This window comes from Hylobates moloch, unplaced genomic scaffold, assembly GCF_009828535.3.
Source record: "Hylobates moloch isolate HMO894 unplaced genomic scaffold, HMol_V3 SCAFFOLD_12, whole genome shotgun sequence".
In the NCBI taxonomy this organism is placed as follows: domain Eukaryota; kingdom Metazoa; phylum Chordata; class Mammalia; order Primates; family Hylobatidae; genus Hylobates; species Hylobates moloch.
The window spans coordinates 13,181,361-13,197,397 of record NW_026652287.1 but is presented as its reverse complement, the minus strand read 5'-3'; the positions used below and the strand labels follow the sequence as shown (position 1 = coordinate 13,197,397).

The following is a 16,037-nucleotide window of genomic DNA, read 5'->3' as shown; positions in this document are numbered from 1 at the left end:
ATCTTGAGGTGACCTGTTCCTGGTTAGCTGATTATAGAACTGGGTAATCCATTCTTGAGTAATCCTTTCCAAATGGCCTGTGTGACTGCTTGAAGAGCTTTCCAGCTCTGCAGTCCTATAAAATGACCTTAATAGCCAATTCATGGTTCACTGGAAGTACTGACCAAATTTCCACAGTCACACTCTTGGCAGAGAATGTCACCAATCGCTTAATTCCAGGATAGCAGTGTGCCCTAACCACCACGTGGCTTCCTCTATCCCACTCCAGAGGAAAACCCTCCCCACAACGTAAAGAAGTTCCCATCCATGATAATACACCTACACTGACACGCTGGTGATAGTTTTTCTTTCACAGTCTCTCAAAAAAAGAAGAGGTCATTGCACTAAAGCACACATTTTTAGATCATTGCTTTATTTCACTAATTGTTCAACAACAAAGTTCATTCCTCTCAAGGTGGATCTTGAATCATTCCTTGTGTTCTCTTCCTCGTTCTGAATAAAAAAGGTAATGAAGAAAAAGCCTGTACTTTTGGAGACCTAGAATCTTGATTGATGCTAATAAGCTTTTGACAGCAATTTCATGTTAACGGTATTTCCTGCTGGCATCTTGGTGGTCACACGGGGCTCCCCACCCTCCAGTGAAGATGGCTGTCCACAACTACCACCATTGAAACCAAAAGTAAGTGTTGAAAAATGCACCTTTTACAATAAAAAAGTAGAAACCAATTCAATTTCCTCTTTTTTTTTTTTTTACGAATATAAAGTTTCTTGTAAATATGTACAGTCTTTTGAGCTAGTTCTATATAGCAGGAAGCAGTTCACAGATGAGACACACAATATACATTTTCAGGGCTCAAGAAGCCCACTTCTCATGGAGATCCTAAATGAAATGCCAAGACTGAAAGACCAATTTTCAGTGACCTTTCCAAATACTGTGGACCAAGAGACAAAAACTTCAGCAAATCTGCCCTGGGGACGGGAGGGGAGGGAGTACGACCCCACAGACTCCAAGCAACACATAAAACGCCACAGCAGGACATTTGCCAAAGGAGCTACCACATGGAGGTTTGTAGGCGTTTCAAACAAGAAAGCACTTAGGTTAAGACACGAGCAGGAAGGAGCTGAGATGCAGGCCAGGTTGCGATCTGGAAAGGGATCTGAACTGTGGACACAGTTGAAAACACGGTCATGTTCACCTGCTGCGGTGGAAACGGGTCTACCTTTGAGCCTACCTAGGAGGTGCCTGGGTTGTTGAGGCGGGCCTAAGAGTCATGGAGGACCCAAAGCAACAGATGCCTTGTGGGAGATTAAAGGCAGAAATAAGGCCGCGAGTTAGCTTGCCAACTGCAAAGCCTCTAGGTTGGTTCTATACCAGTTGCCAGGAATTTCGTACTCTTAATAGGAGGGTCCGCAGACCCAGTGGGAGCCGCACTGCACCTAAGGACTTCCCAACCCGGGCGGAGCTGGAAGAGTTGAGCTGCGGCTGCTTTCTCAAACTTCCTGGTCTTAGGTCTAGCCGTAGGGAAAGGCTCATTTGGAAAGTCACAGTTTCATGGGGTAGAACCGCGCTGGATTGGCTGTGAACAGAGTCATCCTCTGCAGGCAGGGAAGTGTGAAGTTTGGAGGGGACACTGAGTGGGAGGTGGTGGTTTGCTGAAATCCTTCTCTGGTCGTAAGGCTTGAGCGTTTTGTTTTTTGTTTGTTCAGTGCTACAGACTGCAGCTTGTGGTGGCCAGTTAGTCGGCAAGTCGTCAGAGGGTCTCGATTCGGCAGGAGCTATGGGTTGGTATTAATACATTGGCAGAGCAACCCAAGGGGGCAGCACATGCAGTGAACCGCCATGCAGAACTCCCGACGGGCCTCTTCCCCATCCCAGAGTGGGGAACAACACGCCATCACAGACAGGAGGTGGGTGCCCCCGTCCCCTCCCTGACCCCGAGACCCAGGAGTGCTGGGCTCCGAGCAAGTCTATTGCATGCTTTCCTGGCCAAAGCTACATGGAAAGCGGGAACAGCAGGCTGGGGAGATGACGCTGGGGGGTGGGGAAGGAAAGCATCTCGAGGTCCCTTGGCCCCAAGTCACTGCCTCCGAGCTGAGGCCCCGATGACCTCCATACATTCTCAGCTGGTGGGAGGGGAAGTCGTCAAGGCCATAAAAGGCAATGAAAACAGTAAACATTTGGCTACGATGTCACCCTGGGGAAAGCAGGGCCATCTATGAGAATGAACAGGAACAAGGATGAACCTACTTGGCTGCGGGAGGTTGGCCAACTGACCGGGGACTCTTCTACACTACGCCTCGGTAGCAAAGACCTGATGATGTGATCTAGCTAAAAATGACTACAACAGGAAATACGTTGCTATTCAAATCTATTAAGAATTCTGTTGTCTTTAAAAAAAAAAAAAAAAGGAAAGAAAGAAACAAAGGAAAAAAAAAAAGAAAAACCAACCAATCCTAGGATCTTAAAGTAGCTAATTAGGATTCTAACCATGTTGTAGTTAGCATCCCGGTTGGTTTCCTTTGATGAACTAACTGGTACAGGCTAGAGCTAGGTACAAAAGTTTGTGAATGCTTTGAAAGAGTAACAAAGTGCAAAGAGATGACTGCAGGGAGGTGCCCAGGGCAGGCACCGGGCGCTGACAGCTCCGAAGAGCCTCCGCCACCTGCCCCTCCTGGAGACAGGGGTGTCCGTGCCGAGGTGGGTCTGGGCCCCGCTGAGCCAGAGGGTGGCTGAGCACGTGGGCGCTTGGGTCCCCATCAGCAGAGTTCCATAGTATGTTCGGTGTTTTCCTGCAGATCAAGATGAGGAGTTGGTTTTTCTGGCTGAGATTTATACTGAAGACTGGTCCCAGACCTAGGAGTGAAATAAGGAGGAGGAGTGTTAGCCATCCGAGGCCAGAAGTTGCTGTGCTCACCTTGCATGATGCAAATGGGAATCTGCAGCCCGTGGGCTACCCCCTTCAGCAGCTAGCAGTGAGTGCTCAGCAGGGCAGCACCCGCTCCAGAGCCTGGGGAAGCCAGGGAGTGAAACTCACTGGAAAATCCCAAAGCTGTGTGTGTACCTGCGATGCTGTAAGCATGTTACACACACACATGCACATACACAGTTTCATCGGTCATTCGGGAGGGATAAGAAGCCATATGGATGGTGTTTCCTTCTTTCTTTACCAGCAGGTGAACTGCAGGTGGCATCAGAAGGAGAATGCCACCCAGAAAATCAGCCCCATTGGCAGAAAGGTGGCTCCTTGGCTTGCTTAGCTTGCTAAGGAGGCACCAAGCACTTGAGCCATGCCCTGCCTGGGGGAGCCCCTGGTCTTCAACACCCATCCCTCTCCTCGATCACGAAGCTAAAAATTACACAGATCATTCATGCACATGATTTAAACATTTCCAAAAGTTCAAAGTTCTTCTGGAAGGCAACCACTGTGAACACTTTCTGTGTAGCCTTCCAGAAAAACAATTTATATATACACATGTGTGGGCTGAGCGTGGTGACTCACGCCTGTAATCCCAGCATTTTGGGAGGCCAAGGTGGGAGGATTGCTTGAGCCTAGGAGTTCAAGACCAGCCTGGGCAACATAGCAACATTCTGTCTCTAAAAAAAATAAAAAGGGCGGGGGGTGGGGGTGGGAATTAGACAGATGGTGGCTTGAGCCTGTAGCCGCAGCTATTCAGGAGGCTGAGGCTGAAGGATCACTTGAGCCCAGGAGTTCAGGGCCATGGTAAGCTGCATGGCCTTGAACCACATAGTAAGACCCTGTCTCTAAAACAAAACAAAACAAACAAACAAACAAAAAGTGGGGGAAAAAGTTAGCCAGACACGGTAGCTACAGCCCATATTCCCAGCTACTCAGGAGGCTGCCGTGAGAGGATCGCTTGAGCCCAGGAGTTTGAGGCTGCCATGAGCTATAATCACGCCACTGTACTCCAGCCTGGGTAACAGAGCAAGACGCTCTCTCAAAAAAAAAAAAAACAAAAGCATATGTGTGTATGTGTGTGAATCTATATGTATGTATGTTTGAAAAAAGCATGGAACATTTCATATAGGATGCTATCATTTGGGTTTTAAAAGGAGAGCACGCATATATATTTGCTGGTATGCACAGAATATCTCTAGAAACTACTACTACTTGCCTCTGGAGAAGGGAAAGCATTTTTTGGTGGCTATTATATTTTGAGTTATACACATACATATTTTCCTTTTTAATTACACACACGTTATCCATTTGCTTAGGAAGCTCTTTTTTTTTATTTTTTATTTTTATTTTATTTTTTTTTTTGGAGTTGGAGTCTCGCTCTGTCCCCCAGGCTAGAGTGCACTGGTGCGATCTCAGCTCACTGCAAGCTCTGCCTCCCGGGTTCACACCATTCTCCTGCCTCAGCCTCCCAAGTAGCTGGGACTACAGGTACGTGCCACCACGCCTGGCTAATTTTTTGTATTTTTAGTAGAGATGGGGTTTCACCGTGTTAGCCAGGATGGTCTCGATCTCCTGACCTCGTGATCTGCCCGCCTCGGCCTCCCAAAGTGCTGGGATTACAGACGTGAGCCACTGCGCCCGGCCAGGGAGCTATTTCTTAACGTACATTTTCTTCCTAAACTCCTGTGTCTCACTAAGTCTGAATTACAGTCATGGAGTTCCTTTTTTAAACAACAGTGGCCCCGTGGGGGCCCCAGTTCCCCAAGTCACTCCTCGTCTCCGCAACAGACACACAGACCTCGGAAGGTTGCCTCACCTTGTTCACCTGGGACAGCGGGGTCCTCACGGCTCCCGCAGGCAGCCGGCCCCTGCTGCTGTCTTCAAACAGCCTCCCGGGGGACCGCTCTCTCCGCGTGCTGAGCATCCGGCCCGGGGACTTCTCTCGCTCCAGGGGGCGGCCAGGAGATTTGTCCCTGCGCAGCTCGGTCCGCCCCTCGCGGTAGCGGTGGGGTGTGCTTGGCTCTCGCGGGTGGCTGGGGCCTTCAGGCGGCGCTGGGCTGGAGGCCACGCGCTTGGTGATGTGCTCGTTGTACGTGGGCGGGCCTCGCTTGTTGGGGCTGCTGGCGACATAAGAGGAACGTAGGGAAATGCGAGGCCACAACCCCAGAGGGGCATTTTCCTTCTTCCCTGAGCAACCCCCTCCTTCACCCAGCCTCACCACTGATTATCAAGAGATTAGACCTGGAGTTCTTTGGACTTTGCCGGCATTTGATTTTGGCAGCAAAGACAGGGAAGAGAGCAAAGATGGCAACAAAAGACAACCCACCTTCCTCAGTGCAGGCTTTCATTTACTGAGCACCTACTGTGTGCCAGGCCTGTGCTAAGCTCTTCACGTGCCATCTCTCATTATCTCATTAAATCATCACAGCAGCTCTTGAGCTACGAACAAGCATGACCCTCACTGTACAGGCAAGAACATGGGGACAGACAGGAGTTAGGTGACTTGCCTGAGCTAATGAGTGGTAGAGCTGGGATTCCAATAAAGACCAGTTTGATAGGCTGGGTTCAGTGGCGCACACCTGTAATCCCAACACTTTGGGAGGCCGAGGCAGGTGGATCACGAGGTCAGGAGATCGAGACCAGCCTGGCCAACATGGTGAAACCCCGTCTCTACTAAAAATACAAAAATTAGCCGGGCGTGGTGGCGTGCGCCTGTAGTCCCAGCTACTCAGGAGGCTGAGGCAGGAGAATTGCTTGAACCCGGGAGGCGGAGGTTGCAGTGAGCCGAGATCACACCACTGCCCTCCAGCCTAAGTTACAGAGCGAGGCTCCGTCTCAAATGATAAATATGACATCATAAGCCCCATACAATATCCTACTGGCCTACTATTTCCCAGAGCCTAGAAGGCACAGAAGGAAGTCTTCAACTAGGAGGTCAGCCTGCTAAGACCCAGAAGTCAGGGACCCACAAAGACCCTCAGTGCAAGGAAGCAGTTTGGAGAAACCCTGTACTGATCACTGTTAACCGCCATGTCTGTCCCACTCCTGGGCCTGGTGTTTGGTCACCTCTGCCCCCATGCGGTTTTTCCAAGAGTCTCTGACACCTGATGCGAATGCAGATGCTCAGAAGGTTGATGGTTCTCAGTCATGGCAATAAGACGACTGAGAGGTGTAGGGATCAGGCCTGATAGAGTCAGGAAACTGCGCAGGGCAGACAAAAACAGTAGAGCGGGCTGAGAAAACGTCCCAGGCCTCAGAGGTTGATAATTCGTAACCAAACAGTTGAAAACACCGGGGCCTTTTTGTACAACCCAACCCAATCCTCTACGCACTCCTGGCCTGGATGTTTCAAATGAAGATTTCGGCAGACCCAGGGCCCAAACTCCCTCTCTGAAGATGTAGTAAGACCTAGAACCACAGAGAGAACTGAAATGTGGCCTTCTGAGTCAAGTCTTTCCCACCCTTGATCAGCTCTGAAAGTACTAGAGTCCCTGTTATCTCAGCATAATTTGTGCTTGGAAAAGGCCCTACTTAAAATGGGGAAAAAAAATTATAGTGAATATTACTTGAAAACATATTTTGTTTGATTGAGGCTTTATCTTGGAATATAAACTTATTTTATGCTAGATATTTTTAGTATTTAAATTACAATGCAATTACATGCTGATTCCAAAAATGAACCAAGTATGAATCACAGAATGATTTGTTTTGTGCTAATTGTCTCAACAAAATTGTTGCTAACATGCTCTGACATCAACGTTGGACACATTGGACTTTTGCAGTGAGATCCTAAAGAAGGCTCTTCGAAAATACTTGAAAAAGCCGGGCACAGTGATGCACGCCTGTAGTCCCAGCTATTAGGAAGGCTAAGGAAGGAGAATTGCTTGAGCCCAGGAGTTCAAGACCAGCCTGGGCAATATGGCAAGACCTCACTTCTAAAAAACTAAAAATTAAAAAAAGAAAAGTGTTTTCCCAAAGGACTATCTTAATCCTTGATATTTAAATCCTTCTTGTTGGAAGAGGCTATCATTTTATCAATTTGTTCATTTCTTTCTTCAATTATTGGTCTAACTGTATCAGAACCTCCACTGTCAATGTCCATAATTGAGAAGCGACAGCAAAGACAGTGTTTATTGTGAAAGGAGAGACTCTAGAACAGGCTTGAGGGCCAAATCCGGAAGATGCTTGTTTTTATAAATAAAGTTTTATTGGAATGAAGCCATGCCTATCTGGTTATGCATTGTCTTACAGCTGCTTCCGCATGACACAACAGGGTTGAGCAGCTGAGACAGAGACCATATGGCTCACAAAGCCGAAAATATTTACCATCCAAACCTGGGCAGAAAAAGTTTGCCAATTCCTCCTCTACAATATAACAGAGAAGTTGGTGTGCAGAGATAATTTCATAAGGGCTCAGTTCATAGTGAATAGTTTCATGCCATGCTCTTGCTTTCCCATACAACTGTAACGTTTGGAGATTCAGACAGCAAATGCTCAGAAGGCCAGAACCCCTGTCTCTGCAGCAGTAAGATTTAAGATAACTCAGATTTCAACATCTTGAAATCAAGGTTTATATTCATCTCTAGCCATATGGCTTTGAAATCTGGAAGACAAATAAAAAAATAAATTCCAAATAGGAGAACTACATTAAGCCTACTTGTAATGGAAAAGAAATGATAAGATGTGTCCACAGGGAACTATCATAAAACAAATGAGAGGGTGCTCACTGCCCAGGGGAAGAAGGATTGCTCAAGGGAAGGCCATTCAGGACGTCAGCTGAGATTAACGGGAGGAAGGAACACACCCGTCATTCCAAGCCAAGTGGGCAGTCTTCCATCTCCTTATCCATTAATGACCCATAATCTACCACATCAATTTTATGGTTTTTTGGCAAGGAGTTACGTTTCCTGCTCTGCTAAACAGACCAGGGCAACGAAGCCTGCAGTAAATCAGACCCAGAAAGCCAACCTTCTACATTCTCAACTGCCCAAAGAAGTCAGCGACCAAAAGATCGTTCTGTAAGCCAAGAGATAACCAACTACTGATTTTCCAGACATGCCACAGGAAAGCAAACACTTTTCTGCCCCTCATTCACAGGAACTGGAACTGTTTTGATCACACAGTAAGCAACTCCTTTAAGAGACTATATAGTTTCAAAAGCAAGGTACTTGGCCACCTATCTAGTGAGGCAATGGAGGAAAAAAATCTAATTACAATACTTCAATGTGTTTCTGGCATGACTTGGGAACTACTTAAAGAAGACCTAGACATTTTCAGGGGAGGACTGTGGCGCACTAAGCAGTCACTCTTGAAGCAGGGCCAAGCCAAGAGTTAGGGGCATTTAATTATTGGCACTTCTGGTTTTTCAGTAAGTTCCTCAGGTTAAAACCACACTAACCAAACATTTCAGATTAATTAACTCCTATATATCAACAAAAGAGAGACTATTCATTAGGACAGTCTTGCCCAAGATCCTGGTATTTTGTAATATTAGTTGTGGTTCTTCCACCAAATTATGGGCCCCTGGAATGTAAGAACAATGCTTTCTACATCTCTGTGTCCCCAGCCATAGACACTATGTCAGGCACATGGTATGGAGTCCACATAACTATTTATAAGGTAGACACACGGGGCTGGTAAACCAGCCCACAAGATTATCTTAGGTCATTTATTCCCTGGGTTAAATAATCTCAGACCTTCTTTGCAGGCCAAGGTTTCAAACTTCCTACACCTCGAGCTGGATCTAGCTCCTAGCACTGTGTCAAGACGAGGCCAGTCCCACTTCCACATGCAGCTGGTGGGATTGCAAATGGGAGAAGCCTTCAGGGCAGAAAACTCCACACTGTCCATCAGATTTACAAATGCACATCAGCCGTCACCCATTCACTCCTTTTCTAAGAATTTATCCTACAGATAGATTGCTCAGCATGTAAAATGACGTAAGGAGAAAGTCATTTACTGCAGCAACAGACTGGAGACAACTCAAACAGCCATTGATGAAGAAGCAGTTAAACGAATTAAGGTACAGCCCTGATAAGGAAGGTTGTGCAGGCATCTGGGGAGAAATGAATGAAGAACTACTTCTCACACCAACATGGCGCAATCACCAAGACACATCAAGGTACAGGAGGGTATGCAGAATGTGCTGCCACTTGTATTACAAAGGAGGGGTGGTTGCGTGCAGTGGTTCACACCTGTAATCCCAGCACTTTGGGAGGCCAGGGCGGGCAAATTGCTTGAGCCCAGGAGTTCAAGACCAGCCTGAGCAACGTGGTAAAACCCTGTCTCTACAAAAAATACAAAAATTAGCCAGGTGTGGTGGCGGGTGCCTGTAGTCCCAGCTACTCAGGGGGAGGCTGAAGTCGGGGGCTCTCTTGAGCCCAGGAGGCAGAGGTTGCAGTGAGCCGAGATCACGCCACTGTACTCCAGCCTGGGCAACAGAGTGAGACCCTACCTCAAAAAAATAAAAATAAAAAAAAAAACAAGAAGGGGAAGGGCACTTCCAGAATGCCAGACTAAGGACCTCTGACAACCTGTTTCTCCATAAAAGCAACAAGATCACTGGCAATTGTCAAAATCAACTTTTCAGAGCTCTGGAAATTAACCCTAGCCCTCTGCACGGCCACTCTTGAGGAAGGGTCAAACCAAAAGAGTCAGGAGCACGTGGGTATTTGGCACCTCTGCTTTTCCAGCAAGTTCCTGGGATCAAAACCACACTGAACAAGCATGTTGCAAAAAAGGCCTGCAACAATTCAGAGTGTTTATGCAAGAAAAACAAAGGAATCTCAACAAGAACCAAACGGTTTGTGACATTTTAACTTGCCCCATACCCACTCCCCTCTCCCCAGATCTGCGGAAGAGTTGAAACCAATGTCCTTGGAACCACAGTAGCTGTGAAAACCAGCAGTCTAGTAGCCACTGGAGGGAGCAGATCAGGATTGAAGCTCCCCAAAAAGCCCCATCCCCAGAAAACTGTCGCTATCTGACCTGCCTAGCTACGCTCCGTGGAAAAGACCCATTCTCAGGGCAGTGGATCTGACTCTGTACATTTGGTTGTACAGTTGTCCCTTGGTGGCCTGGGGGACTGCTTCCAGGACTTCCTGTGGATACCAAAATCTATGGATGCTCACATCTCTTATATTAAATGGTGTAGGGCCAGATGCAGTGCTTCATGCCTATAAACCTAGCACTTTGGGAGGCCAAGGCAGGCAGATCACTTGAGCCCAGGAGTTTGAGACCAGCCTGGGCAACATGGTAAAACTCCATCTCCACAAAAAATACAAAAATTAGCCGGGTGTGGTGGCGCACACCTGTAATTCCAGCTACTCAGCAGGCTGAGGTGGGAGGATCGCCTGAGCCCAGGGAGGTCGAGGCTGCAGTGAGCTGCATTCCAGCCTAGACGACAAGAGACCCTGTCCCAAAAAAAAAAAAAAAAAGTAGGGGGAATGTATTTGCATATAACCTACACACATCCTGTTGTACACTTTAAATCATCTCTAGATTACTTATAACACCTAATACAATGTAAATGCTCTGTAAATAGCTGTTATACTGTATTGTGTGTGTTTAGGGAATAATGACTATTTGTAAAAGCCTGAACATGTGCAGTACAAACACAATTATTTTTTCAAATATTTTCAATCCATGGTTTATTAAATCTACAGAGGCATAACCTATAGACAGAGAGGGCTGGCTGTATCGGCATAAAGGATCCCTAAACGGAAACACAAAAACTTCAAAAAATTGGTTCCTTCCCAGGTGGGGACCTGGGGAGAGGGAGTGAGGAGAGTTAGGAGGCAAGAGAGACCCAGAAGAGAGGCTCTGTACTGTACACCTTTATCCTTTGAATCCTGTGCCCTGTGATTAGATTGTCAATTCAAAAAGAAGTAAAATTTAAAAAATAAAATTTAAAAAGAATGCCTTTTAAGAAGAGGCCTTTTTTTGCAACATGCTTGTTCAATGTGGTTTTGATCCCAGGAACTTGCTGGAAAAGCAGAGGTGCCAAATAACCATGTGCTTCTGACTCTTTTGGTTTGACCCTGCCTCGAGAGTGACCACTCAAAGGGCTAGGGTTAATTTCCAGGGCTCTAAAAAGTTGATTTTGATAATTGCCAGTGGTCCCGTTGCTTTTATGGAGAAACAGGTTATCAGAGATCCTTACTCTGGCATTCTGGAAGTGCCCTTCCCCTCCTTTTCTGGTTCTGAGTTAGGGTCTCACTCTGTGCCCAGGCTGGAGTATAGTGGCGTGATCTCGGCTCACTGCAACCTCCACATTCCGGGCTCAAGTAATCCCCGCCACCTCAGCCTCCAGAGTAGCTGGGATTACAGGCACACACCACCACACCTGGCTAATTTTTGTATTTTTAGTAGAGATGGGGTTTTACCACGTTGCCCAGGCTGGTCTTGAACTCCTGGGCTCAAGTGATCTGCCGGCCCTGGCCTCCCAAAGTGCTGGGATTACAGGCGTGAGCCACCGCACCACCTCTCTCCTTTTTAATACAAGTGGCAGCATATTCTGCATACTCTCCTGTACCTTGATGTGTCTTGGCGATTGCTCCATGTCATTGCGAGTTCTTCATTCATTTTTCCCCAGATGCCTGCACAACATTCCTTCCCAGGGCTGTACTTTAATTTATTGAACTGCTTCTTTATCAATGGCTGTCTGAGTCCAATCCTGTTCAGGAGGTCTCGCATTCCAGGGAAGGCACCAGGCTGGCCAGGAGTCCCTGACCCGCTCTCCCGACCTCACACCTCGGGACCTCCAGGCATGGCTTGCCTTCCCTCCTGCCTGAGCACCCCTCACTGGTCCCCCTGCCCCCACCTCATATCTGATGGGAAATCCTCCCTCACCTCCACGTCCAGGCTTTAAACCACCCCACCAGGGCCTCATCCTTCCATGCCCTAATCTCTGATTGCCGGCATCTCTCCCACTGGGCTGTGAGTGCCGTCAGGGAGGGGCTACGTCTGCTTTATTCACCATTCTCCCTCCCCCACAAGCCCAACAACTAGCACCGCTAAAGCAATAAATGCCTCATTTGTGCTCCATTTCTCACCAAGCCAATGAAAATACCCAGGAGAGAAAGATCAGACCTCTCCCCTCTGACTTTTACAAGGTGGTATTTTCTAATTCTCCTTATGCTCATAAAGGTCTGTGTCATTTCAGTGATGCAGATCGCAAACAAATGAGTGGTTTCAGCTTAAGGACAAAGTGAAGATTGGGAAACATTCTACTGGTTTAGTATCATTTCCTTCTGCCTTGCAGAAAAGCACGTTGCCCCTGGTACGGAGGAAGAGGACAAGCTGGTTACCTGCGGGAGGTGGATGGGCCCCGGTGGTGTTCAGTGCCGGACTCCTTCACGAGGTTTCCCTTGCAGCAAATGACCCTTAATTTATCCTGGTATGAGGACGCCAAGTAAATCGCTCCCGAGGAAATGGCAGGGCCCAGGTAGCGCGGGTTCGGGATGTCCAGGTACGCTCGGGCAGGGGTCCTGCAGAGTCCCAGAGTTCCAGTTACCTTCAGTGCAGGCTACCTCCATTGCTAGGCAGGTTAGGAAGGAACACGCGGCCGGCCCCAACACCTACCCCAACAGCTGAGGTTTTCTACGCATGGGAGGACAATGCTTACCCTGCCGAGGAGCGTGCCTGGATCTCAATTACTTCGAGTGAGTTGAAGTGGGTCACAAACAGATAGGGTTCTCTGTAGGCTGTGTAATCACCATGCAGGCACAGTGTGGGCCAAAGAATGGTGAAAAGAGGGAAAATCAAAATCTGGCCGCAATGCATTCTTTGACCCAGCAATCCTGTGTAAAGCAACTCACCCAACAAATACATATCTATGCACCAGAATAGTCATGCACGTTCGAGGATATTCACTGCCATGTGGTTTGTTACAGCAGAAGATGGAAAACAACTCCAGTGTACAGTGTAGGGATTGGCTAAATAAATTATAATACATCTGGCTGGGCGTGGTGGCTCACGCCTGTAATCCCAGCACTTTGGGAGGCCAAGGCGGGTGGATCACTTGAAGTCAGGAGTTCAAGACCAGCCTGGCCAACATGGTGAAACTCCATCTCTACTAAAAATACAAAAATTAGCCAGGCATGGTGGTGTACACCTGTAATCCCAGCTACTCAGGAGGCTGAGGCAGGAGAATCACTTGAACCCAAGAGGCAGAGGTTGCAGTGAGCTGAGATGGCACCACTGTACTCCGACCTGGGCAACAGAGGGAGACTCCATCTCAAAAAAAAAAAAAAATTATAATACATCTATGGAATTCTGTGCAGTTGTAAACATGCATGAAAAGGCTCTCTTTGTACAGATATGAAAGAATGTCCAAGGTACACTGCTCAGTGCAAAAAGCAAGGTTCAGAATCATGTGGGAAGTATTCTGCCTTACTGATTTTTAAAAAGCTGGGAAAAAGAATATATATATTTTATGTGCTAGTATTTGCATAAAGTACTGGAAGGACAAGAAACTCATATGAGCTTTTTTTTCTTTGGAGGAATAGGGATGGAGAATTTGGGAGATGGACTCTCTGGGTGAGACTTTTCATTGTATACCTTTTAAAACTGATTGTAAACATCTTCAAAGAATTCGATTTTAAAAAAGACTGGGTTCGGGCTGGGCGCGGTGGCTCATGCCTATAATCCCAGCACTTCGGGAGGCTGAGGCGGGTGGATCACCTGAGATCAGGAGTTTGAGACCAGCCTGGCCAACATGGTGAAACCCTGTCTCTACTAAAAATACAAAAAATTAGCCGGGTGTGGTGACAGGCGCCTGTAATCCCAGCTACTTGGGAGGCTGAGGCAGGAGAATCACTTGAACCCGGGAGGTAGAGGTTGCAGTGAGCTGAGATTGCGCCATTGCACTCCAGCCTGGGCAACAAGAGCAAAAATCCAACTCAAAAAAAAAAAAAAAAAAGACTGGGTTCTATTTTTAAAAAAAGACTGGGTTCACAGATATTTAGACATTGCTGGTCTTCTTAATACTCTATCTCTGTATGACAGTGTCACTGAAACTAGAGAAGACAGGACTGGAAATGTTTTCTGCCTTAAAGGGAAAAAGCACTATTATTCCTTGTGGCAAGACTTGGTATTAGACTTTTAAAGTCATGGGTTCTGGTATGCGTGCCCTGGTGCAGTTCCCTGGCCTTGAATCTGGGCTGACTCTGCGGTCTGCTCTAACCAGTAGAGCGTGGTGGAAGTGAGCAGGCTTGCCAGCTTCTGCTTCTATATTCTTGGAAGAAGCCAGCGTGGAAAGCAACAAGGCCTCTAGCCACCAGCCGCAGCTGAGCGCCCACATTATGGCCAGCACTCATTGCGCGCCATGTTTGTGAGCCTGTCTTGGGCTTTCTAGTTGTCCCAGTGGCCCTGCTGACGCCACATGAAGCAGAACTGTCCAGTCAAGCCGCGGAGTTGGGGCCAATGATAAGCTGTCGTTTGAAGTCACTAAGCTTTCAGATGGCTTGTTATGCAGCAAGAGAGAAACAAAATAGCCTCGAAGGGTATTTGGGCCAGGACAGCATTTCAGAACATTCACACAGATATGTATGTACATATTTGTATGTATGTGTGTGTTTAGTCTTTGATCCAACAGTTCCACTTTTAGGAGCTTATAATCGGGGTGCTATCTAACAAGTGCAAAAAGATTAGTACAAGGATGTTCATCGCAGTGTTGTTTACACTTACAAACAAAACAGGCATGGCCTTACTGCTTTGCCTAATTAGAACGGGTTAAGTGAACAGGTGTTCAGCTATGCCATGGGACACTCTGCAGCCTTTGGAAATGACTGAAATAAATCCACAGGGAATTGGGCTCCTTTCTGTCATGAGAGCCTAGCAAATATTTCCCAGGGCTGAGACTGTGGGCTGGTGAACTGGCGTAGGCAGCTCTTCATCGAGCCTCAGAATCTTTCCATGAACAGTTCTCCGGGTGACTGTTACACATGGCACTTGGTATCTAATGGAATTCACACGCACAGTGCTTAGGCCAAAAAAAAAAATTTCCACTTGCAATTGCGGTTTTTTTTTTGTTATTTTGAGACAGAGTCTCGCTTTGTCACCCAGGCTGGAGTGCAGTGGCATGATCTCGGCTCACTGCAACCTCTGCCTCCTGGGTTCAAGCGATTCTCCTGCCTCAGCTTCCTGAGTAGCTGGGACTACAGGCACACGCCACCACGCCCGGCTAATTTTTGTATTTTTAGTAGAAACGGGGTTTCACCATGTTGGTCAGGCTGGTCTCAAACTCCTGACCTCATGATCCACCCGCCTCGGCCTCCCAAAGTGTTGGGATTACAGGCGTGAGCCACCGCACCCGGATGCTATTCTTTTCCAGGACACCAGCTGCTGGCAAAAGGAAGCCCCCACACTGAGCCTCACGTACCAAAGGCCAAAGGTAAGCGACTCCACTTGAGATCGTCTGTGCGGCTACGTCTTCCGTAAGAATCCACGAACACTCCAAATTCTGCAAGGTGTCAAGAGCACGCTGGCATTAGCACAGCCAAGAGCAGGGCCATCAGCGACACACATGGTGATGGAAGAACGAGGAGCGGAGCCCAGGGACCCCTGGCCAGATGGGACTGAGTGTAAAAACCAGAGGCCCTCTGCTGAGCCAGCTCTCAGCTTTATTAAAAATGAGGGACTTTTAAAATTTAATTTATTTTAATTTATTAAATTTTATTAAAGAAAGAGAACTCAAGTGAAAAGAAGGAAAGGAATAAGAGGAGGAGAGGGAAAGAGAAAGAGACAGAGAGAGAGGGGAATGAAGCGATCAGGAGGAAGAAGGACAGACAGGGAAAGACGGAAAGACTCAGGAAAGAAGGGGCGGGGAGGGGAGGGGAGAGAAGGGGAGGGGCGGGGAAGGACCCAAGAAAGAAAGAAAAGAAAGAATGAAACAAAAAGACAGAAGGATGGGAAGGGATGGGAAGGGAGGGAAAGGGAGGGGAGGATGAAATGAGGACAGAGTAAGAGAAAGGAAAGGGAGAGAAAGAAAGAAAGAGCAAGGGATGGATGAGGAAAAAACTGCCTGCTCTTTGGACAGAATGTGATAGAGTTAGACCACGATAGTATCTGGTGGTGGAGAGGAGCATCACCAAGGGGACTCGGTGGTGCTGGAAGGAC

The 16,037-nt window shown here is 47.5% G+C and overlaps 1 protein-coding gene across 4 annotated transcripts in view; it reads right to left on the bottom strand.

Moving 5' to 3' along the window:
- Window positions 1-391: 391 nt before the first annotated feature.
- Window positions 392-16,037, bottom strand: part of CIT (citron rho-interacting serine/threonine kinase) — a 192,627-nt gene continuing 176,981 nt past the window's right edge. For 3 of the 4 annotated variants that reach the window (XM_032168540.1, XM_032168543.2, XM_032168542.1), the window contains 5 exons: window positions 15,301-15,381; window positions 12,544-12,622; window positions 12,227-12,406; window positions 4,735-5,038; window positions 392-2,854 (listed from right to left, as the gene is read on the bottom strand). In XM_032168540.1, coding sequence (XP_032024431.1) covers window positions 2,831-2,854; window positions 4,735-5,038; window positions 12,227-12,406; window positions 12,544-12,622; window positions 15,301-15,381 — 668 coding nt within the window. In that variant the 3' untranslated portion in view covers window positions 392-2,830. The remainder of the gene's footprint in view (window positions 2,855-4,734; window positions 5,039-12,226; window positions 12,407-12,543; window positions 12,623-15,300; window positions 15,382-16,037) is intronic. The other variant, XM_032168541.1, reaches the window with a different exon arrangement.